At 42.7% G+C, this 20,882-nt stretch overlaps 1 protein-coding gene across 1 annotated transcript in view; it reads left to right on the top strand.

The window, feature by feature from the left end:
- The window catches only part of CIMAP1D (CIMAP1 family member D), a 38,735-nt gene extending 18,408 nt beyond the window's left edge, over positions 1–20,327 (top strand). The window contains exons 2-4 of the mRNA XM_088149893.1: positions 16,878–16,988; positions 18,065–18,172; positions 19,843–20,327. Of these exons, the coding sequence (XP_088006019.1) occupies positions 16,878–16,988; positions 18,065–18,172; positions 19,843–20,327 (704 nt within the window). The remainder of the gene's footprint in view (positions 1–16,877; positions 16,989–18,064; positions 18,173–19,842) is intronic.
- Positions 20,328–20,882: the final 555 nt, after the last annotated feature.

Genomic DNA, 20,882 nt, shown 5'->3' with positions numbered 1-20,882 from the left:
AATGTTACTTAACACAAAACTGCCTGTTAATTTTCTACTCAGCTTACGCAGAGAAGTTGCTTCATTATTATCTAAGGCCTTAAGAAGAAAACCAACAATTGACTGGGCTGGCATCTGTAAGCAGTAAAACAAAGACTAGCAATCTCTCCCAGAAACGACACAAAGGCTATATCTGCAGGCAACAAGGGGAAGCTGAGCTGCATAGAACAACGCCATTACTGAGAGGCAGTGCAGACAAAGACCACAGAGAATGCAAAACTGAAAATATTGGGCAACAAAATGATAGACCAGTTTTTTGGGGGAGGGGGAAAGAGGGGTTAAGAGAGAGGCTAAGTAAACCCCCCCAAAAAACAAAGGAAACACAAGGAGAAAGCCTACATGTTGTCTTTTGTCCTCATACTGGAATTCTAGGCATCCTTAACCTTGAGAAAAGAAGGCTTTTCAAAAACTTGATAGGGAATCACATGAAAGAATGATGACCTGTTTTTGATTGTTCCAAAGTCCAGGACATGGAATAATGGATTTAAGCTGCAGGAAGGCAGATTCTGATTGCATGTTAAAGAAAATTTCCTAACCAGAAGAAGCATTCAACAGGGGAGCCTTGAGAGAGAAGAGAGAGGAGGGGGCTCCCCTTTGCTGGATGTGTTCAAGCAGAGACTAGATAGCAATTTCTTGGGAATGGACTCAGCTTGGACTCAGGTACCTCCAAATTCTAGTACGGATCACACAATGGCTCAGTCCAACTACTGATTGACTCGTTCACTTCCAGAACCTATTCCTATTGTTACTAGTCCAGCTAGATATTATGCAACATTAAAAAAAGTTAACATTTTCAAAAATCAATGAAATCAATTGTCTGATTTCTCAGTTTGGATGTTGTGTGAACTGCTCTTCACTATGACATTTTACATTTTATAAAGCGGATATCAAAAGCTTTTCCCCCTTTCTTACAGTACTTTTTTGGCTTCTGCATTTAGAGATAAAAGTATATACAGAGAATATTTCCCTCCATTGCAAAAATGAGAGCTTTTACTTGACTTTTTTTGTGGTTTCTACATCAAGTTGAAAGCTCCTCAGCTCCTCTCAAATCTCTTACTATAGCTGAGCCAGCTATTTGAATGCTGAAAATCAAGTTGCTTTTCTGAGGTTAAATAATTTGCGTTAAAGGATTTCTCCATTTTTTAAAATGTTTGCAATGTTTCCCCCCTTTTTCTTAATACTTTTTAAAATTTAAAATCTATTTCTCTTAATTTAAATTTGCTTCTGTTGTCCTTTTTTCTTTTAGTTTTCCACTTATTCCTCGGGTGGTCTGGAGTTAATGTTAGGGTTAAGGGTTGGTGTTTTTTTCTTACTCACTTCTTCTTCATTATATGATATCTTGGGTTAAAGATCACTAGCTGTATTGAAGCAGAAAATAAAGTGACTTATAAAGAGGGGATAAACACAGAGGGGAAAAAAGTAAAAAACAAAAATTAATGCCTATGCTACTGTTCCTCCCAAAGGAACCCAGAGTGCTTTATGAGAACCATTCATACATGTCTGCATGTGTACATGCACAAGCCCACTCTACTTCCTACAAGATTTGGTATAAGATTGGGACTGGATTCATATATTATGCTATTACAGTTTTTTTTTAAACTGTGGTTTATAGAACAAGCAAGCTACAGTGGCTTATTTTTTTAACAGACAGCTAAACCATACAACTCATCCTTGAGAGGAACTATCTACAGTATGCGTTCACTAGAGCTGACACTAACTTGATGGCACATAATTAAGCCAAAAACAGGAACAATGGTAAATCATAATGCAAGGCTGTTATGAATAAACAAAACCTGTAAATTGCTCGGAGAGCCAAAAAAAATTCCCTTACCTTGATTCCATTTATTAGTCCATTAATTAAGATGGTGTGCTGAGAAAAGCCTGAGGCAAGACCTTTGGGGGGAAAACACACACCAATCAGCTTGCTTTCAGGTCACCTTTTCAAGTAACCTTCCCTAGTCATGCTCCCTCCAGATGTGCTCTAAAAACCTCTACAGGGAGTGGAGGATGCACATACAAAAGCCCTTGCAGATAAGAATCCCCTATCCACAGCTTCCCTCCACCTTCACCTGCCCCTCAAAGCATAGCCTCCGACTGTTGTTTGGCTTGGTTTTAGCCCTTTATGGCCGCCTTCTCTCCTATCTAACTTTATTATGAAAACTGAATGAGAAAACATTGGATATAGGCATATATCAAATATATCAACAGAACAAATGGTTATTAACCCATTCAAAAAACCAAAAAGAGCTACCAACTGCAGATTTTATCCTTATCTCTTTGTCCCTTCTTTAACTCCTTCCTTATTGTCTTGTCAAAGTCTGACGAAATTAGAGAGACATCAAAAGGGGTATTGTCTCTCAACAGGGAAGCAGAAGCTGTCTCCAGGAAACAAAGCCAAGGAATAGCATCTGACTAGTTCCAAGATGGGTAGTTTTCTGATAGTTAGGTTCCTCCATTAAACAGAGGTATTTGCTAAAATGGCAGAGGACAGATGGCTCTTTTCTGCAGGTGGTCTAGAGCCTGTCTCTCCGTTAATGGGGCCACCTCAAAGGAAGATATGAGAAGAGGTGCCAGGTAAGTAATTGGATGGAGCGTGAAAGAAAAGATGGCATGAAACAGGAAGGTATTCCATGGATCCTACAAATGCAGCAAATGGCAGGGGCATCATTTTGCTCTTGCCTTATCTTATTTGTTTTCATTTATAGATTTATATTCTGTTTTTCTACTGTTTGACTGGCTTCATGCATCACATGAAGCCACAAGCTGAAACTTATTGATTCAGTGGTATACAAGTAGAATAAATAAAATAAACAAGTATGTCATAAACAGAATGGTCTTCAATACTGTGCCCTCAGATTATTTTCCACGTCTGCAGGATTCTTCTAAAATATACTAAACCAACCTGCCTATCTTATGTATCGAGGCCTCTGCTTCAAGGACAGTAGTAGTGGCAGAGGAAGCAAACAGTAAATCTCTTGACACCACATATCCACAGACCAATCCAGGAGGAAACAACATCCTGTCAGTTCTTGCATAGCAACCATCTCAGTGGCAGCCACAGTTTGGTAAGCTCTTCTACCTGTCTGACCACCTGGGACAAATGTGACCCCTAGCTCAGTGCTAAACCAGTTGGTTTGACTGCAGAAGGTCTGTGCCTTAAAGCTTGGCTCTATATAAAGGTATCTGACAGCAGATGATCTATATCTACCCAAGACCCTGGAAAAATTCAGAAATGCTCAACAGCCCAGTATATGGATCTCTCTTAATTGACTGAACAGCAATGGAAATAAAAGCCGTGCTGCCAAATTTCAGCAGCTCAAGCTACAGGATACTCTGGGGGCAGCATGCAGCCCATGGATTATTTGATGTATCTCAAGCTAAATTATCCCACTCTGTTCATGAAGCAAATTGTCTTTTGTGTATCACCCGGGGAAAGCTTTGCTTTAAAAGAAAGCCTGGAGATACTTTCAATTTATCCACTGCATTTGGTTCACCACAGACACTACTCCAAATGACAAGCTCAGTACGATTGGAAAAGTAAATAGTTGTTCACTTTGGTGAAAAGAAATCCATTCAAGCTATCTATCCTCTGTGGTTTGGGGGCTTTCCACAAGCTGCAAGTGTATGTTAGTTCTTGCATCCGCAAACAATTGAGCAGTGACTCCTGTAGATATATTTGCCAGGTTGCCTTGGAGCTTTAAAACCCACCCAGATTTCCTCTGATTAGAAAGTGCCACAAAGGACATCTCACGCGATACAAAACAAAGTATTTGGGACCAATAAAGTGACATTTTAATTTTGGAAAACAATTCCACAAAAAAGTTTATTTTCACGCTGTACCATTAAAACATTGTAAATTACAGTTGAGAGCCAGTTTGGTGTAGTGGTTAAGGTATCACGCTAGAAACCATGGGACTGTGAGTTCTAGTCCCACCTTAGCCACGAAGCCAGCTGGGTGACCTTGGGCTAGTCCCTTTCTCTCAGTCCTAGGAAGCAGGCAAGGGCAAACCACTTCTGAAAAATCTTGCCAAGAAAGCTGCAGGGACTAATCCAGGTAATCGCCAGGAGTCAACACTGACTTGAAGGCACCAAAAAGAGAACCAGTTTGGTGCAGTGGTTAAGACACCAGGCTAGAAACCAGGAGACTGTGAGTTCTAGTCCCACCTTAGGACAAAGCCAGGTGGGTGACCTTGAGCCAGTCCCAATCTCTCAGGAAGCAGGCAATGGCAAATCACTTCTGAAGTCTTGCCAAGAAAACTGCAGGGACTTGTCCAGGCAGTCTCCAGGAATCAAGACTGACTCAAAGGCACCCCTCCTACACACACAAATTATATCTGTCCACCCAGCTTCTTTTATAACTTCTGTTAACCTGGAACAAAATTACTCCCTGTTAGCATCAGGATGGTGATCAACCCCCAGGCCAAAACAAACAAACAATCCCCCCTCCCAAGAAAAATAACACTACTGCATGGAACATAATGGGATCACCATTTCTATCTTTATCCTACATTAGCCAGTATACATATTTTATTGCACTACTTACAAACCACAAATAAATATTGAAAACAGAGTAACAAACGGACAATATTCCAATTTAATTATACTTCTGAAAAGAGAAAAGTTTGGGGTGATAAAGGGGAGATTTTTGTTTGGAAGAAGGAGTCCATTGGACTTGGGTGGCTAATAAATTTAAATAAATAAAATCGTGAGCTCTGTTTTGTTTTGAAGTTAAAAGAAATCTTCAGTTAGGCTTCCATAATTCTAAGGCTTAGTTCATATAACATACTCAGCTAGATTGATTGAATCAGTCAAAATGGTTGGATTCTCACAAGCCATATGCCCTGGTTTACAAGACACAATGGCTCATTTACAAAATATGCTAAGCTGCTTAGAACTCTAGAGAGCAGAAATGCTTCAATAAATACATAAATAAACAAACCCTAACTATTATGCTATTTCCTTTTGAGATAAACAATCTTATACAGAGCACAGAGAAGAGTAAGAACACTTAGCTCAAGGCATAAAATGAAGAAAAGAAATACAGCTAAATCAGTTTATAGGTAGTCCCCAGGTTAAGAACACTTGGTTCAAGGATGACCCATAGTTAAGAATGGAGCCTACTGTAGTAAAGTTTGAATTAAATACATAATGATTTGAGTTAAATACACAATGGCTTGAGTTAATTACACAATACTACTTATACAGTATTATACCATAATACTGTTCTGGCTTACATACAAATTAGACTTAAGGACAGACCTGGGTAATGGAACTCATTCTTAAACTGGGGACTGCCTGTATTTCAGCACCATTCACCATCCATCTCCATACTTTTCTATCCTCACAAAACATTCATACTTCAACTAAGTCTACTTCATATATTACCTTTTGTTTTTTAAACTTCTCACCTCTCTTTTTTAAGGATCTCATCAATTACGGTATCTTGAACCAAACCTTCTTAGTCTTCCCCTTCCTCCTTCCTTCTTACATTAATTTATTTAATCAACTTGTTAGCCACCCCAATTGCCAAAGCAATGTTCGGTAGCAATTTGTGATTTGATCCTTATTTATTCTATGTGACCAAACTAGCTCACACAGTGACCTGCTGAAGAGCAAAATTCTGATATGCAACATACCGGTAGTCCTTGAGTTACAGCTATAATTGGGACTAGGATTGCCATCGCTAAGTGATGTGGTTGTAAAGCGTGATGTCATATGATCGCATCACTTAGCGACAGCAATCCTGGCAGTCCCGATTGTCATCGTAACCCAAGATGTGTGGGTCATCAAATGGGAAGCGGAAGGAGTCCCAGGTAAGGAGCGGGGGTGCTGCAGGGGGGTGGGGGAGGCCCTGGGAAGCCTGGCGCAGGCCACATGTGAGTTGGGGGAGGGGGGTCCTGCAATGAGGCGTGAATTCAGGAAGGCCAGGGAAAGAGGGCACAGGGTGTGTGCGTGTGAGTGCAGGGAGGGCAGGGAAAGAGAGTGTGAGGTGTGTGCGAACACAGGGAGGCTGGGGAAGGAGGGCATGGTGCGTGTGAGCAAAGAAAAGCCAGGTGGGGAGACTTACTGGAGTGACTTGTGACCTTCCGTGCCAGCTTCCCCGTTGACTTTGCTTGTGGGAAGCTGATAGGGAAGGTCGCAAATGGCAATCACATGAGCACAGGACACTGCAATAGTTGAAACTTCGAGGACTAGTAAGTCCCTTTGTAACTTCAAACAGTTGCTGAACTAATGGTCGTAACTTGAGGGCTAACTGTATAGTAAAAAAACACCTTATATTATGGCTTAATTTAGTTGTAGTCAGTGTTTCTTTCCCTAGCAGGGACTGTACTTTCAAGTTACATTTTCAGCTTCTGAGAGCCACAGGGCTAATGATATAGTAATGTGGCCCAAAGGAAAAAGTGATTATTTGCAGCACATGTAGAGAGTGCCTACAGTGCACTGAGACTTGGTTCAGCATAATGTATGAACTCAGTCTGTGTCCGTCAAACAAGAGTCAAGCTAGCAGACCCATCAGCCCAACATTTGCCCAATTTCAATCAAGAGATTGCTCTACAATAACACTATAATTTATGTTTTTAAAAAGGCCTGCTTTTATAACTCCTTAGCTTTTAATAGTTTTCACATTCTCACTTAATGTTATAAACCCTGAGTTAGTGAAAGGAGAACAGATGTGGCCAAGAATTGATGAATTTAACTGCTCAAAATATATGATTTTTGTCTTTTGAGCACTTGTCAGAGCAGTTCCAGCCATCAAAAAGAACCTTTACCCAGCTAGCTGAAACTGGTTATCAAGTAGTATACAGGAAATACAAGCAGCTAAAACAAACAAGATTAAAACAATAAAAGGCATCACTATAACTCAGATAATCACAGATGCACAGCTTAATGTAAAAGCTGATGTGAAGCCTGGAAAGAATCCAAAAGCTTAATTCACAAGGTAGCTGAAAGAATGTTTCACTGTTCTGCAAAAAGGCAATCTAAATTGAACCCTGATGTAAATACATCCATGGGTATAAGTTTAGGCAACTCACAGGTAGAATAACCCTAAGATTTTAAATTATTATTGCAAAACTAAATATGATCCATTTCTTGGACACATCTATGCACAGCTGATAAATCAATTTCTGTTTAGTATATGGCAGAAAAAACATCTTCACAAATACTGTATAATTGTCCTGCTTTGCCACTAAAGTTATGACCTGGTGGATCCTCATGTGCTCATAACCAACACAGGCTTGTCCCTACTGACATTAGGCCCTACATACACAGGTGGACATTCACTGAATCTAGTTTTCATGTTGGAACAGCTGGAGCATGATCTGAAGGTGGGGAAATGGCTGTTGGTCCTTTACCATGGTCAGATGACTTCTAGTCAGCCTGAGAACAGCCACCATTTTTGACCTACATAGGTGGTTGGACTGATCAAGATAGTCCACCTCAAATACCTTATTGAGCTACTTGGGTTCAACAGGCACTTAGGGAGTTCACCAGTGGGCAGTCCAGTCATAAGCCACAACTACATTGCAGCTTTATACCTCCACCCAGAGCTGAACAGAAGTTGCCATGGAGGTCCCAACCCAAAGCGTAAGGGACTAGATGGGACAAAACAGGTTGAACTTGAATCCCAACAAGATGGATTGGCTGTTTGTCCAGTAACCACATGATGATTGGTTGCTCCCCTTTTTGGTTTTAGAGATAGTGGTGCTCTCTCCAAAGGACCACAACTACAACCTGGGGTATTCCTGTACTTGCAGCTCCACCTGAGGCTGTAACCAAGAATGCCTTTGTCCTATTATGGCTGTATGTCAGTTGCAGCTTTTTTAAAGTGTGAGGCTCCCCAGCCCCTCTGTGCTCGCACATGCCAGCCACTTATGCACGCCATCCACCCCCCTCAACCCTCACCATGCCTCCCTTGCACCCTCCCCAAGCCTCCCTCACACCCTTGTGCACCCCCTCACTCCCTCCCTGATCTTCACTGCTTCTCCCTCACACCCTCATGTACCCCCTTGCACCCTCCCTAATCCTTGCCACACCTCGCTTGCACTTTTGTGCACCCCCTCCCCACATCTCCCTCATAGCCTCGTCCACCCTCCTTGACCCTTGCTGCATCTTCCTTGCATCCTTGCACACCCTCATCCACCCTTCCCATGCATCCCTTGCATCCTTGTGCTCTCACCCATCCAGCAGCAGCCACTTACCTGCCTGCTGGCTTGGTTGTGAGCTGCCTGGGACTTGCAACTTCCTGACAGCTTCCCCACTGACTTGGTTGTGGGAAGCTGGCAGGAAGTTCCCTTGCCTAATGACCATGGGATTCAGTTAACAACCGCATCACTTAATGATGGAAATTCCGGCCCCAATTGCCATCATAAGTCAAGGACTACCTGTAGAATCTATCAGAATGGTATATACAGTTCACCTTCCCTTAAGCCAGTGTTTCTTAAACATTTTCCTCTCAGGACCCCTTCCCACTTTTAAAAATTATGGTGGACCCCAAAAGAACTTTTGCTTGTATGAGTTATATTGATCAATATTTACCATACAAGTAGTCCTCAGTTAACAACTGCCCTGTTTAGTGACCAAAGTTACAGCAGCACTGAAAAAGTAGGTTTAAGACCAGTCCTTGAACTTATGGCCATCACAGTATCCCCATTCGGGTGCTTTGCAACCAGCATGCATATACAATGGTTGCAGCATCTCAAGGTCATATGATCACCATCCGTGAGCTTCACAGCCAGATTCCAACAAGCAAAGTTAATGGGGAAGCCGGCAGTAAGTTGCAAGTCAGTCATGTGACATCGCGCTTAATAACTCATGGTGATTCACTTAACAACAGCAGCGGAACTGATGTTGTAAGTCTGGCGCAGTCTCATGATGTTTCACTTAAAGACTGCATCGCTTAGCAATGGAGTTGCCGGTCCCAATTGTGATTGCTAAGTGAGGACTACCTGTATTAAAAATTAAAATTGATCCATTTGCTGCTGTTACTGCTTCTCACAATTGTTTGATAGGATTTTAATATTGTATTATTTTTCAACATAGGCTGGCAAATAATTTTGATTTTGCAGACCTGAGACAATCTTGGGTACCCCCAGGGGTTCTAGGACCACACTTAAAGGAACCCTGCCTTAAGCTATCAGAATAGAGGTATGGATGTCACACTACATCATGTCCCCATCTACAGGTTTTCCATAAGTACCAACCCATCTCTTGAGCAGAGGGAATATCCAAAGAGAGTGGAAGTTATGGAAATCCTTGTACATGAGGTCAAGACATAACATCCACCTCTCTCTACTTAAGGGAAGTGGACTGTATACACCATTCTGATAGGATCCATATTATTTATATATGTATCCTTGCCTCTTGGCACCAGTATGTATGTATGTATGTATGTGTGTGTGTATACACACACACTGGTGTCAAGAGGCAAGGAGTATTACACACAATCCTTGTGTGTTGGCACACACACTTCCACACAAGAGGGTTTGTGTACTGTAACTGAGCTTGGTGGGTAGGTCATCCATGCAAAAAAGAAATTACCTAGGAGCTTCCATTTCCTCACTGGGCTGTGGGTGAAACTGCCACCCAACAAGAGATGATGCATTTTGGAGTGATGGCAAATTGTGGCCATTTTATGCCAATCATCTTACATTGGGCTGCTGCCACCAGTTAGAGTGCGTCTGTAATGGTAGCCCAGCGACCACACAACCGCACAGGGGCTTGGGGGCCTGCCTCTACAGGGACCTCACTGGCTGGATTCACAAGACACTTTAACACCCAACAGCCGCCTCCGCCCACGTGCTAACCGGGGGAAGGCTTCATCTTCATTGAAGGGCCTTAAAGACCTGGCTTTGGAGAGGATGATTAATGCCCCTTTCTTCCTTTTCTGTTCCTCTCTGGGTTTATTTATTTAATTTGGGGGAGGGGGGCATTGTTGTTATTTTGTCTTGTGCTGCTTTTGTGGTTTTTTATACTGTGCTTTGCTTTTAAACGTTTTAACAACTGTAAACCGCCCAGAGGCGCTGGGAGTCGGGCGGCATATAACTTAAAAAAAAATATTATTATTATTTCCCGCAGCCACGTTCAAGGTATCGCGTGAACGCGGCCCCTGGGCAACCTCGGCTTGCCCTGTCAGCAGGCGGGAAGTCAACGCCGCGGCCTCCTCCGCAGGGTCGTTGCGAGGACGAAACACCCCACCTGAGGAGAACCACTGCCCCACCGGGCCCACCTCGCAGGGCTGTAGCGAAGGAGGGCTCATTCTCTCTCCTTCCACACCTTCCCTCCCGGGCGGACCGTTTATTCCCGCGGTTTTGCTTATTCCCGACTTTTTCTCCTCGCCCAAGTTACGCTGAGGCGAAGAAAAGGCGGCATCACGAAGGCAACGTCTTCACCTGAGGGCGGACCAGCTCCACTGCGCATGCGTGCGCAAGTCGCCAGGACGGATTCGTTCGGCGGCTGCGCGCGCAAAAGCCCCGCCCACCCCATCTGTGTCAAGCAACTCGGTCTCGGTCAACTGAGCCTGCCGGTGTTTTCTTTACTCATTCGGATTCCGCCTGCCCCCCTCAGCTCCGCCTACCCGCTCGCCCACGTCTAGCATCCAATCACATCTGGCTTATTCCTTCCTCTCCCCCCACCTCGCAGCTCCGCCCATCTGTCCATCACAACTGTTCTTCACTTTCTAATTTCTCTCCAAGCTAATCCACGCCCACCTCACTTTTTAAGCCAATCGTCCATCTCCTCACTCTTTTGTCCCCGCCCACCTGCTCCGACCTGGCTCTCTCAGCCAATCCGTTATCTCTCTCCTTCCCTCCACCCACCCTATTGGCTCCTGGGACCCCCCCTCCAACCTTCGCTGTTGAGTTCAGATGACCTGCTTCACTTGGGCTTCGAGATCTCATCCACCCAAGGCTGATTTTTTTATAGCATGTGTGAATATCCATCGTGTGCTTCCCTGTTGGGGTAAGCAGCAATGTCGAGGACACAAATAAGGAGCAAGAAATAGTAAAACCAAAGACGTTAAAGGGAAGAGATGAGAAAAAGAAAACAAAATGTAGATAATGTAATGCATCCTTCTCAACCTTGATAACTTTAAAATGGGTGGACTTCAACTCCCAGAATTCCCCAGCCTGCATGAATGACCTTCAACATGGCTGTCTGGGGAATTCTGGGAGTTGAAGTCCACACATCTTAAAGTTGCCAAGATTGAGAAACACCTTAACCACCTTTGCTTCAAGTACATCCATTCACTCCATCCTACTTTGCCTTTCATATTCATAAACTTATCTTTCTTTTTGAAGATCTCATCGTTAGTTCCATCCAACTAGGACTATCTTGTTCCCCCCCTTTCTTTTGACCCACTATCATACATTTATTTTATCATTTGATCCTCATTCATGATTAAAACACCTCAAGAGATTTCTTTTCCACGGGTTGCCCCCTTTTTCAACCCACATTCATTCATTGCCCTTCTGGGTAGTCTATACTGCAAAGCTTGCAAAGTCTTTCAGGCCAAGGTAAATCCCTCAGCTTTTCTACGGCTCTCAAATTTTAATATTTAGTATTCTTTATGGCTCTCGAAGTTTAGTATTATTGAAACCATTCAGAATAAGTTTATTAGGGCCATATTGGTGGTTCCAAAAGTGTCAAAAGTGCTATCCTCCTCTGGGGGAGATGGGCGGCATACAAATTTAATAAATGGAAGAAAGAAAGAAAGAAAGAAAGAAAGAAAGAAAGAAAGAAAGAAAGAAAGAAATAAAGAAAGAAAGAAAGAAAGAGAAATAAAGAAAGAAAGAAAGAAAGAAAGAAAGAAAGAAAGAAAGAAAGAAAGAAAGAAAGAAAGAAAGAAAGAAAGAAAGAAAGAAAGAAAGAAAACAGGTATAGTTGTGTTAGATGCTAGGGCGTGGTTTCTTCTTCTTCCCTTCTGGTTAAAGTTAATCCTACTTCCTATAGGGTTAGCCCCATTACTATTTAGAGATCGCTTTAAATCATCATGTCTCAAAAAAGCCTTAGGTAAAATTCAACTGCTGGGCTTCTCTATGGAAAGTCTGGGTTCATTAGGTTTTGATAAGGCTAGAACTGCCCTTAAACAACGAATTTGGGATGTAGATCTCCAAACAAATTTAAGTAAGGTGCTACCTCGCAATACTTCTCATTTTCTCCCAAAAGGGCTTGTTCCAGCCTCCTATTTATCATCCGTTACAATTTTGGAATTTCCTAAGGCCTTCACCTTAGCCAGGTTGCGCGCTTTGCCTTCAACAGTCCTTTTTGGACGTTTTAAGGGCACTCCTGTGCAACTTCGGTTGTGTCCATGTGGTGATGGCTCAGTAGAAACTCTAAGCTGTATGCTACTATATTGCTCCCTATATAAGGACTCTAGACAGATATATATATCCAATCCTGAAGAAATTTCCAGGTAGGAAATGTGATTCCTATTTAATGTTACTTGTTTCGGACAAGGACTCAAAAATATCCACCCAAGTTGTCCAGGTTTGTGTTACCATCGGTACGATACGCCACACCATTACCTAGGTTTGGAATTTCTTAAAACAGTCTTTTATTTTGATTTATTCTAATATTTTTATTCTTAATTATTTTAGACCCTATTATATTTACTGTTTTTCTGTCATATGTATATGTAGAAGGATGTAACACTGCTATTATTAGATATTTTGACTGTATCTGGCCTTAAGGTTGTAATAAACTTGATTGATTGGGTAGTGTAGATTTGCTTTTGGTTGTTGCCCAGTTTTCATGTTTTTTTGTTCCTTGTCTTTATTATTGTATTGTTTTATTGTTCTTTGTGTTTTCATTGGTGAAACGCCCAGAATTGCAGGGAGTCGGGTGGTGTAAAAATTTAATAAATAAATGAATTTATTTTGGATTGGATCCTTTCTTGTTTTGCCAATCACGGTTTCTTAAGTGTCTCATTTGCATTGCGCTCAGCTTGCTTGTATGTTTCCCCTGATACAGGTGGTCCTCGTTTAACAACCACTCATTCAGCGACCATTCAAACTTGTGACGGTGCTGAATGAATAGTAATTATGACTGGTCGTCAAAGTTCTGGCATTGCAGCACTGCCATGGTCACGTGATTGCGATTTGTGACCTTCCCTTCTGGCTTCCCACAAGTAAAGTCAATGGGGAAGCTGGCAGGAAGTCGGAAGTCATGATCACGTGAGGTCCTTGCTTAATGACGGTAACTGGGGACTGCCAGAACTGCCATCACTAAGTGGCACGGTCATGTGATGTCACTCTTTATGACCACATCGCATAGTGATGGAATTCCAGTCCCAATTACCATTATTAAGTGAGGACTACCTGTATACTCTCACAGCAATATAACAAAATGGCCAGAACCATGGCTTATATGCAGACATTTTTGCTTTCAACAAACCTTTATTTCTCACAATAGACCACATCCTATCAGCATTAACATTTCTTTAATTAAAGAAAATTTCTTTCAAAAATGTCTCCATTTTCCACATGTTTAGTAAACATGCTAAAGATGATTACTAAAGTTTGTTTAGTTTGTTCTACACACATTCTCCTGAATAATAATAATAATAATAATAATAATTTGTGTACCTTTGCCAAGGCATGGCACAAATCAGAAAAAACACTGTAAAACACTATAAATACAAAATTCTACCCAAGACAGTTCACAACAACCAAGCCAGTAAATAAATACGTACTAATACTAAAAGAAAACAATTTCAACAACCGCACATACTTTCAAAAAATTCCCTGTGGTATGAATGTGTATATTTCCATAATTCAAATGAAGCAGGCATTAAGCTAAGAATTAAGATAAATAACAGTAGGGTGAGACAGCAAGACCCCACCATAATCCATTAATCAAATAAAATAAAAATAAGGAAAGCTGAGGGTTATATTAGTTTCTTTGGCTCTCTAAGATAAAGAAAACAATCTTGCTAAATGAGGTTCCTTGTTTCAAAGAAGATTACTTTCTCAAACTTTTTCATTTTTGGCTTCATATTTTTTCCATAGCAAATAAAATATTTATATTACCAATGATAGCAGCTCACGTTATAAGGAAAAAAAACGGGGAATACTGTAACCTTTTCTTAAGAAGCATAACCAAAGTTTTCCTCAAATTTTTTGGCCATTTATGCAAATCCTTTGGCCATTTATGCAAATCCTTTGGTCCACCTTCTTTGTCAAACGCAACAACTTTGGTGTTTGATACATGAATGTTCAGATCTGTACTCTTCCTTGCATCTACTTATATACTTAATATTGGCTGCAAATCGTTTGTGTTCTCAGCCAGCAACATGGCACTGTTGACATACAAAAGTACACATTCCTATCCGCAGTCAACACACCTTTAATATCACTGCAAGCTTTCCTTATGCACTGATCTGGAAATACACTAAGCAGTCAAGGGGACATCGTACATCCTTGTCTCATTCCTTATTCCAGTGTTTCTCAACCTTGGGAACTTGAAGATGTGTGGACTTCAACTCCCAGAATTCCCCAGCCAGCATGGGAGTTGAAGTCCACACATCTTCAGGTTCCCAAAGTTGAAAACACTGCCTTACTCAGTGTTGAACCATCTGGTAAGCATTCCATTTATTTGCACACATGGTTTACTACCTGTTATTTACTACTCCTACCGCATTCAGCAACCTACCTTCAACTCCATATTGGTGCAAAACCTTCAGTAATTCAAACCTATTGACCCCCAGCCATTTACTGACCCCCTTTTGACCCCCAGCCATTTCTTGACCCCTTGGATAGTCCCATCTAGCTTTGCGGGTCAATACTGACCACTTTGGGGAATCCTGGTGTAGGGAAGCATTCATTCATTCATTCATTCATTCATTCATTCATTCATTCATTCATTCATTCATTTTTAATGACTGCCCATCTCAAACCACATCCATATGTTAACCATTTTTTTTATATCACAATTTTTCACATTGTGGTTCATGAACTAGAATTAGATGAAAATTTGATGGGATTCCATGAGAGACTAAAAGAAAAAAAAAGTTGAATTGAATGCAACCAGTTTTCTATCACAGTGTTTCTCAACCTTGCCTAGCCAGCATGGGAGTTGAAGTCCACACATCACACATCACACATCACAGCAAGGCTGGTTTTAGTGGATCCGCTGGGACCACACCTCAAGATCCCCTCTCAGCAAATCAACTACTTCCTCAATAGTTGAATGCAGTGTTTCTCAAACTTGGCAACTTTAAGATGTGTGGACTTCAACTTCCAGAATTTCCCCAGCCAGAATTTGTGGACTTCAATTCTCAGAATTCTCCAGCCAGCCATGATGGCTGGGGAATTCTGGACAACTCCCAGAATTCCCCAGCCATCATGGCTGGCTGGAGAATTCTGAGAATTGAAGTCCACAAATGCTTAAAGTTGCCAAGGTTGAGAAACCCTGGTCTAGATATTGGCTGGGGAACTCTGGGAGTTGAAGTCCACAAATGCTTAAAGTTGCCAAGGTTGAGAAACCCTGGTCTAGATATTGGCTGGGGAATTCTGGGAGTTGAAGTCCGCACATCTTAAAGTTGCCAAGGTTGAGAAACCCTGGTCTAATGGCTTTATGTGAGCTACCCTCCGAAAGGATGGAAAAAGAATAATTGACACAGAGAAACCCTCTTTGGCCCCCCTGCTGCGTCTCTACTTACAGCTCATCTTTTTCTCTCCAACGACTTACCCCCTGGAGTTATATTTCACTGCTCCAAGGATCCCGGGAACACAGTTTTCCCACCCAGTTTGCTTTGAATGGCACAAATTCATTCTTCTTCTTCTTTTGAATTAGACTTTTGTTTGTTTGTTTGATCTGTGCAAGGAGAGGAAACATTTTTTTTGCTGGCTCGCTTGTCCCTCCATTGCAAAAAATTGTGGGCATTCAGAAGCGGCTGCGGTTGGGAACGACACGGGCAGCGCGGAAGCCCAGAAGCCCAGCTCTCCTTCATCAGAGAAGAATGGGCGACTCTCGGCCAAGGAAAAACCCATTGATTGCTGCCCTTGAAACAGGTTGGGGGGAAAGGGGTGGTTTATACTTTGGGGTGGTATGGCAGTTTTTTCTTTTTTAGATTTTTTTTATCTCGCCTTTATTATTTTTATAAATAACTCAAGGCAGCAGACATACCCTAATACTCCTTCCTCTTCCTATTTTCCCCACCACCACAACCCTGTGAGGTGGGCTGGGCTGGGCTGGGCTGAGAGAGAAGGACTGGCCCAGAGTCACCCAGCCAGCTTTCATGCCTAAGGCAGGACTAGAACTCACCATCTCCTGCTTTCTAGCCTGGGGCCTTCGCCACTAGGTGTGTGAACCTAGCCTGTGTAGATGGTAAACCATGGTTTGTGGCTCAGTGTGTTTTGTGAGCCCAACCAATTGTGGGTTAAGCAAAGCATGTTTTTGTGTATTCCATAAACATGACCAGGGAATTGTTAGTTAAATGCACTGAAGTACAGATAATTCTCCTGATTTAAGAGTAGTCTTCTGTAGCCTATTCAGAATGATTATTTCAGAAAATCTCTGATTTCTGAGGTCTTTGTTAACATCCTTGCTCTGGAGAGCCAGTGTAGTGTAGTGACTAAGCTGTTGGACGGTGACACTCAGGTTGAAGCTGCTTGGGATGACTTTGGGCCAGTCAGTCTCCGAATCCAACCTACTTTACAAGGTTGTTGTTCTGGGGATAAGAGGGTGATCCGCTTGCAAGAAGCTCTGAGGAATGGCAGGATAGAAATCTAACAAATAAATACCCTGTCCAGAGACATTTCACCTTGAAGCAGGATATGATCATGAAGTTCATGAAGAAGAATACAGAAAAATAAAATTTTGTTCCCATGTTCTCTTAGGTCCCGGACCTGGATGTTACAGCTTACCTCCAACAATTGGATTTGTCAACCATGACTACACCCGCTTCACTAGTCCTGCTTATTCCTTTCGTCAGAAGCTCGACAATCACAGTGAGCAGCTGCATTGTTGAGTATTGTAACAAGTAAGGCAGGGATGGTGGATCTCCAAAGACTGTTGCACTAAAACTCCCATCATCCATAACTGGGTCTGTGTCTTACCACTTTCCCTGCCTTTGAAATGAGGACAACGCAAGACAGGATAAAATGTTTGGTTTTAGTCTGTCTGACCTTTTTGTTTTTAGGGTGGTAAACTGTCAGGAGTCTACCTAGATTAGGTGGAATGTAATAAATAAGATTTATGTTTCAATGGCTGGATTCACACCCTGCTCTAAGCCAGGGTGTGTTTAACTGAAACTAGGCATGTGGAGTGCTTAACTCAAATAAACTATCATAGGTTAAAATGGAACAAACCACACGACAGCTTTGTGTGATGGGGGAATCCAGCAATGATATCCTATTGCTGGAATAAGTCTTGACAACATTGAAGGATTTTGGGGCGGGCATGGTTTTCTAATAGTGGCATGAGATGTGCTTCCCAAAGAAAGTCATCTTGCGTGCTGAAAGGTGCCTGACCACCTCTTGGCATCTCCAGATAAAGAATAAAGGATCAAGTTGGATCATCTGATCTGCTTTAAGACAGTTGCCTATGGAATTCGTAGGTGTCAGTCTGCCCTCTTTGGGCGTCTCCAGACCACTCTCTGTAATCTTGGTGCTTCCATTCAAAGTGCAGTAGAGTTAATGATGAACACTCTATTGCACTGAAGGGCATTAAGTGTACTATTCAGTGATCAGGACATTAGGAAAGTTTTGCTGGTGACTCAATAGACCAGTGTTTCTCAAGCTTGGCCACTTTAAGACATGTGGACTTCAACTCCCAGAATTCCCCAGCCAAATGCTAGAAAAATATTCTAGCATTATTCTAAGGCAGGGTTTCTCAACCTTGGCGGCTTTCAGAGGTGGGGACTTCAACTCCAAGGCTGGCTGGGGAATTCTGGGAGTTGAAGTCCCCACCTCTGAAAGCCGCCAAGGTTGAGAAACCTGGTTCTAATGCAAGAATAACCTGAAGCAGGAACCCTGGATCTAAAGAAGGTCCACTTACAGAAGGTTCTCTTGTTCTTTGTTTTCAGGCCAACAAGCAAGTCCTGGACCCTGTTACTACGTGCCACCTGAGCTCACACGCTTTGGCAGAATGAAGGGTCCTTCTTACTCCATGCTGGGACGAGCAAAACCTCCAGGTGAGCTACAAGCAACCATGGGAGTAGGGTGGGGGACATTAAACAGCAATTGCGTAAGAGGCGCCAAGATCAGGAAGGCTATATTTACATTTATTTGCATACATAATTTTTCTTGGCCTATGGTGACCTGCATGGAATTGCACTTAATCCAAATTTTGCAGTCTTTAAAAGCTGATTTTTTAAAAAAAAAACTGCAAATGATAACAAAGGTTTGGTGAAATGTTAGCTATCCTTCCCCCTTTTCCTCGCTCAGTTCTCATTTAGGAGATAGGCCAGACCAGCCGCCAGAGGGATTCCAAGAATGCTATTTCATTGTTGTTGGATCGAATAACAGCATCTTGAAATCTCTCTGAGTTTTTCTCTGCCCCACCTTATGCCAAACAAAATCAAGACAGGGTTCTTCTGAGTCTCCTTCTCAGTTTCTTTCCTCCCTTCCCTTAAGGCAGTGTTTCTCAACCTTGGTGGCTTTAAGATGCATGGACTTCAACTCCCAGAATTCCCCAGCCAGCATGGGGAATTCTGGGTGTTGAAGTCCACGCATCTTAAAGCCACCAAGGTTGAGAAACACTGCCTTAATGGTTCATTGCTCTGCTCCACTTCCCAAAGCCAAGTCTCTGTTCTTTCACAAAAGTTACTAGAAGGTGAGTTCAACTCTAAGGAGATTTGTCTTTCAACTAACAGATCACCCTGTCCCTGAGCAAAACTGCTGGATGAGTGTCAGCTCTTTGAAGTACACCAGACTAGGAAACCAAAGTCATGAATGCTAACACTCCTTTTATTATAAGCAACAGAATCTTGCATGTCTGAATGTGCTTCCCCCCCCACCCCCTTATCTTCATGAGAACTAGGGAGGATCAAGTCTGAGAGGCTTTCTCAAATTACATTCCTGCCCTGGACTCAGGCCTCTTTTATTTGACCGTTATCAGATCAGATCAGACAGAATACTTTATTGGCCAAGTATGAGACATACAAGGAATTTGACTTCGGTGCAAAAAGCTCTCAGTGTGTTTGCATAGCGTCAGGAAATAAGGAATAATAAAAAGCAATAACATTGGATACTAAACGATGCAGTCAGAAAAAGAGAATTGGAGGAAGAATAATAGTATGGCTATTGACTAACATATATTCATTTTTAAAAGGAGAAGCTATTGTCTAGCATATATCCACATTTAACACAGCATTATCAGTCACGTCTTAGCAGTCAATCAGTATTGACATGCAAGGTCAGTCAGTAAGTCATGCTGCATTAATTAGGTGTTCAGCAGAGCAATGGCACGAGGGAAAAAACTGTTCCGGTGTCTAGATGTTTTAACATATGGTACTCTGTAGCACCGTCCTGAGGGAAGAAGTTGAAACAATTTATGTCCAGGATGAGAGGGATCTGCAGATATCTTCTCTGCCCTCCTTTTGATCCTCACAGTATACAGGTCTTCTATAGAAGGCAGGTGGGTTGCAATTATTCCTTCTGCAGACTTAACTATCCATCGGAGTCTGTATCTGGTTGCGGAGTCAAACCAGACAGTTATAGAAGAACAGATAACAGACTCAATGGTTCCTCTATAAAACCGTTGTCTTGATTGTGGCTGTTTCTCCTGTTCCTCAAGGTTATTCCCACTGCCCATTACAATGAGTCTTGAAAGTCCACATTCATCTCTCTGCATCTCCCCCAGGTCTGCCTCCAACTCCTGGGCCCGGCACATACAGTCTGGAAACGCCCCGACTCTCCTTTCAGCAGAGGGCACCCTCCTTCTCCATAGGTGCCCGCACCAAATCCCGTCCGGTGGATCCTGTTCCAGCCCCCGACAGCTACACCCTCCCCTCGCTGCTCAGACCACGGATTCCCAGCAAACACTCCAATCCCACGTGTACCATCTCCGGCAGGAACTCCAAAGGCAGCGCTTCAGAGCATCCTTGTCAAACGCCAGGCCCGGGAACCTACAACACCCCAGCCCCTGGTGTCTGCTTGTGCCGCCCACCAGCTTTCTCCATGCTGAGGAGGCTCCAGAAGCCCACGAGAGCCTTCCAGACTCCGGGGCCAGGGGCCTACAGCCCAGAAAAGGTGACCATTCACAGGGCAGGGGCCCCGTCTTACTCCTTTGGGGTTCGTCACTCAGAATACCTCATGCCATTCATCACAGATGCTCCGGAGTGGTAGGGCAGCAGAAGCGGGAGGTCTTCTGGAGCCGTTATTTTGACCCCCAAGTCAGTGCAACTCAATCAAACATTGCTCTCCTGTTCTATATAAAGGTCAAGTCTCCTTCCAGTTGAGCTCAGTGCCTAGTGACCATGTCCGTGCAATTTTCTTAACAACAATCTGGAAATAATTGGCTATTGTTTCATTGCAGGATGTTTTTTTTTTTTTCAATTTCCCACCCTAGCCTAGAGCCCTGGGATCTCCTAGTGGTCTCTCATCCACGCACCAAGCACATTGGACCCTGTTTTGTTTTTGGAAGCAGCCAGGGCCAAGGTAAAGTCTCCGAGTTGAGCTCAACTTCTGCTGACTTGATAGATGTAGCCGGGTAAATTTCTTGACGCAATATGCAAATTGTTTGCCATTACTGTCTTTTTTTGATTTCCCAGCATAGCCTACAGCTCTGGGCTGTCTTGGAAGTCTCCTATCCGAGGACACACAAGCGTGGCCCTGCTTAACTTTTTGATATCCCTCAAGGTATGCTGGATGTTGTCACCAATCTGGAGCCAACTTTTATAT

The sequence above is a fragment of the Python bivittatus genome, unplaced genomic scaffold (genome assembly GCF_059951505.1).
Source record: "Python bivittatus isolate LINGU-HERP-01145 unplaced genomic scaffold, Pbiv_v1 ctg000580_np1212, whole genome shotgun sequence".
Lineage (NCBI taxonomy): Eukaryota > Metazoa > Chordata > Lepidosauria > Squamata > Pythonidae > Python > Python bivittatus.
This window is presented reverse-complemented; position numbering and strand designations above follow the sequence as displayed.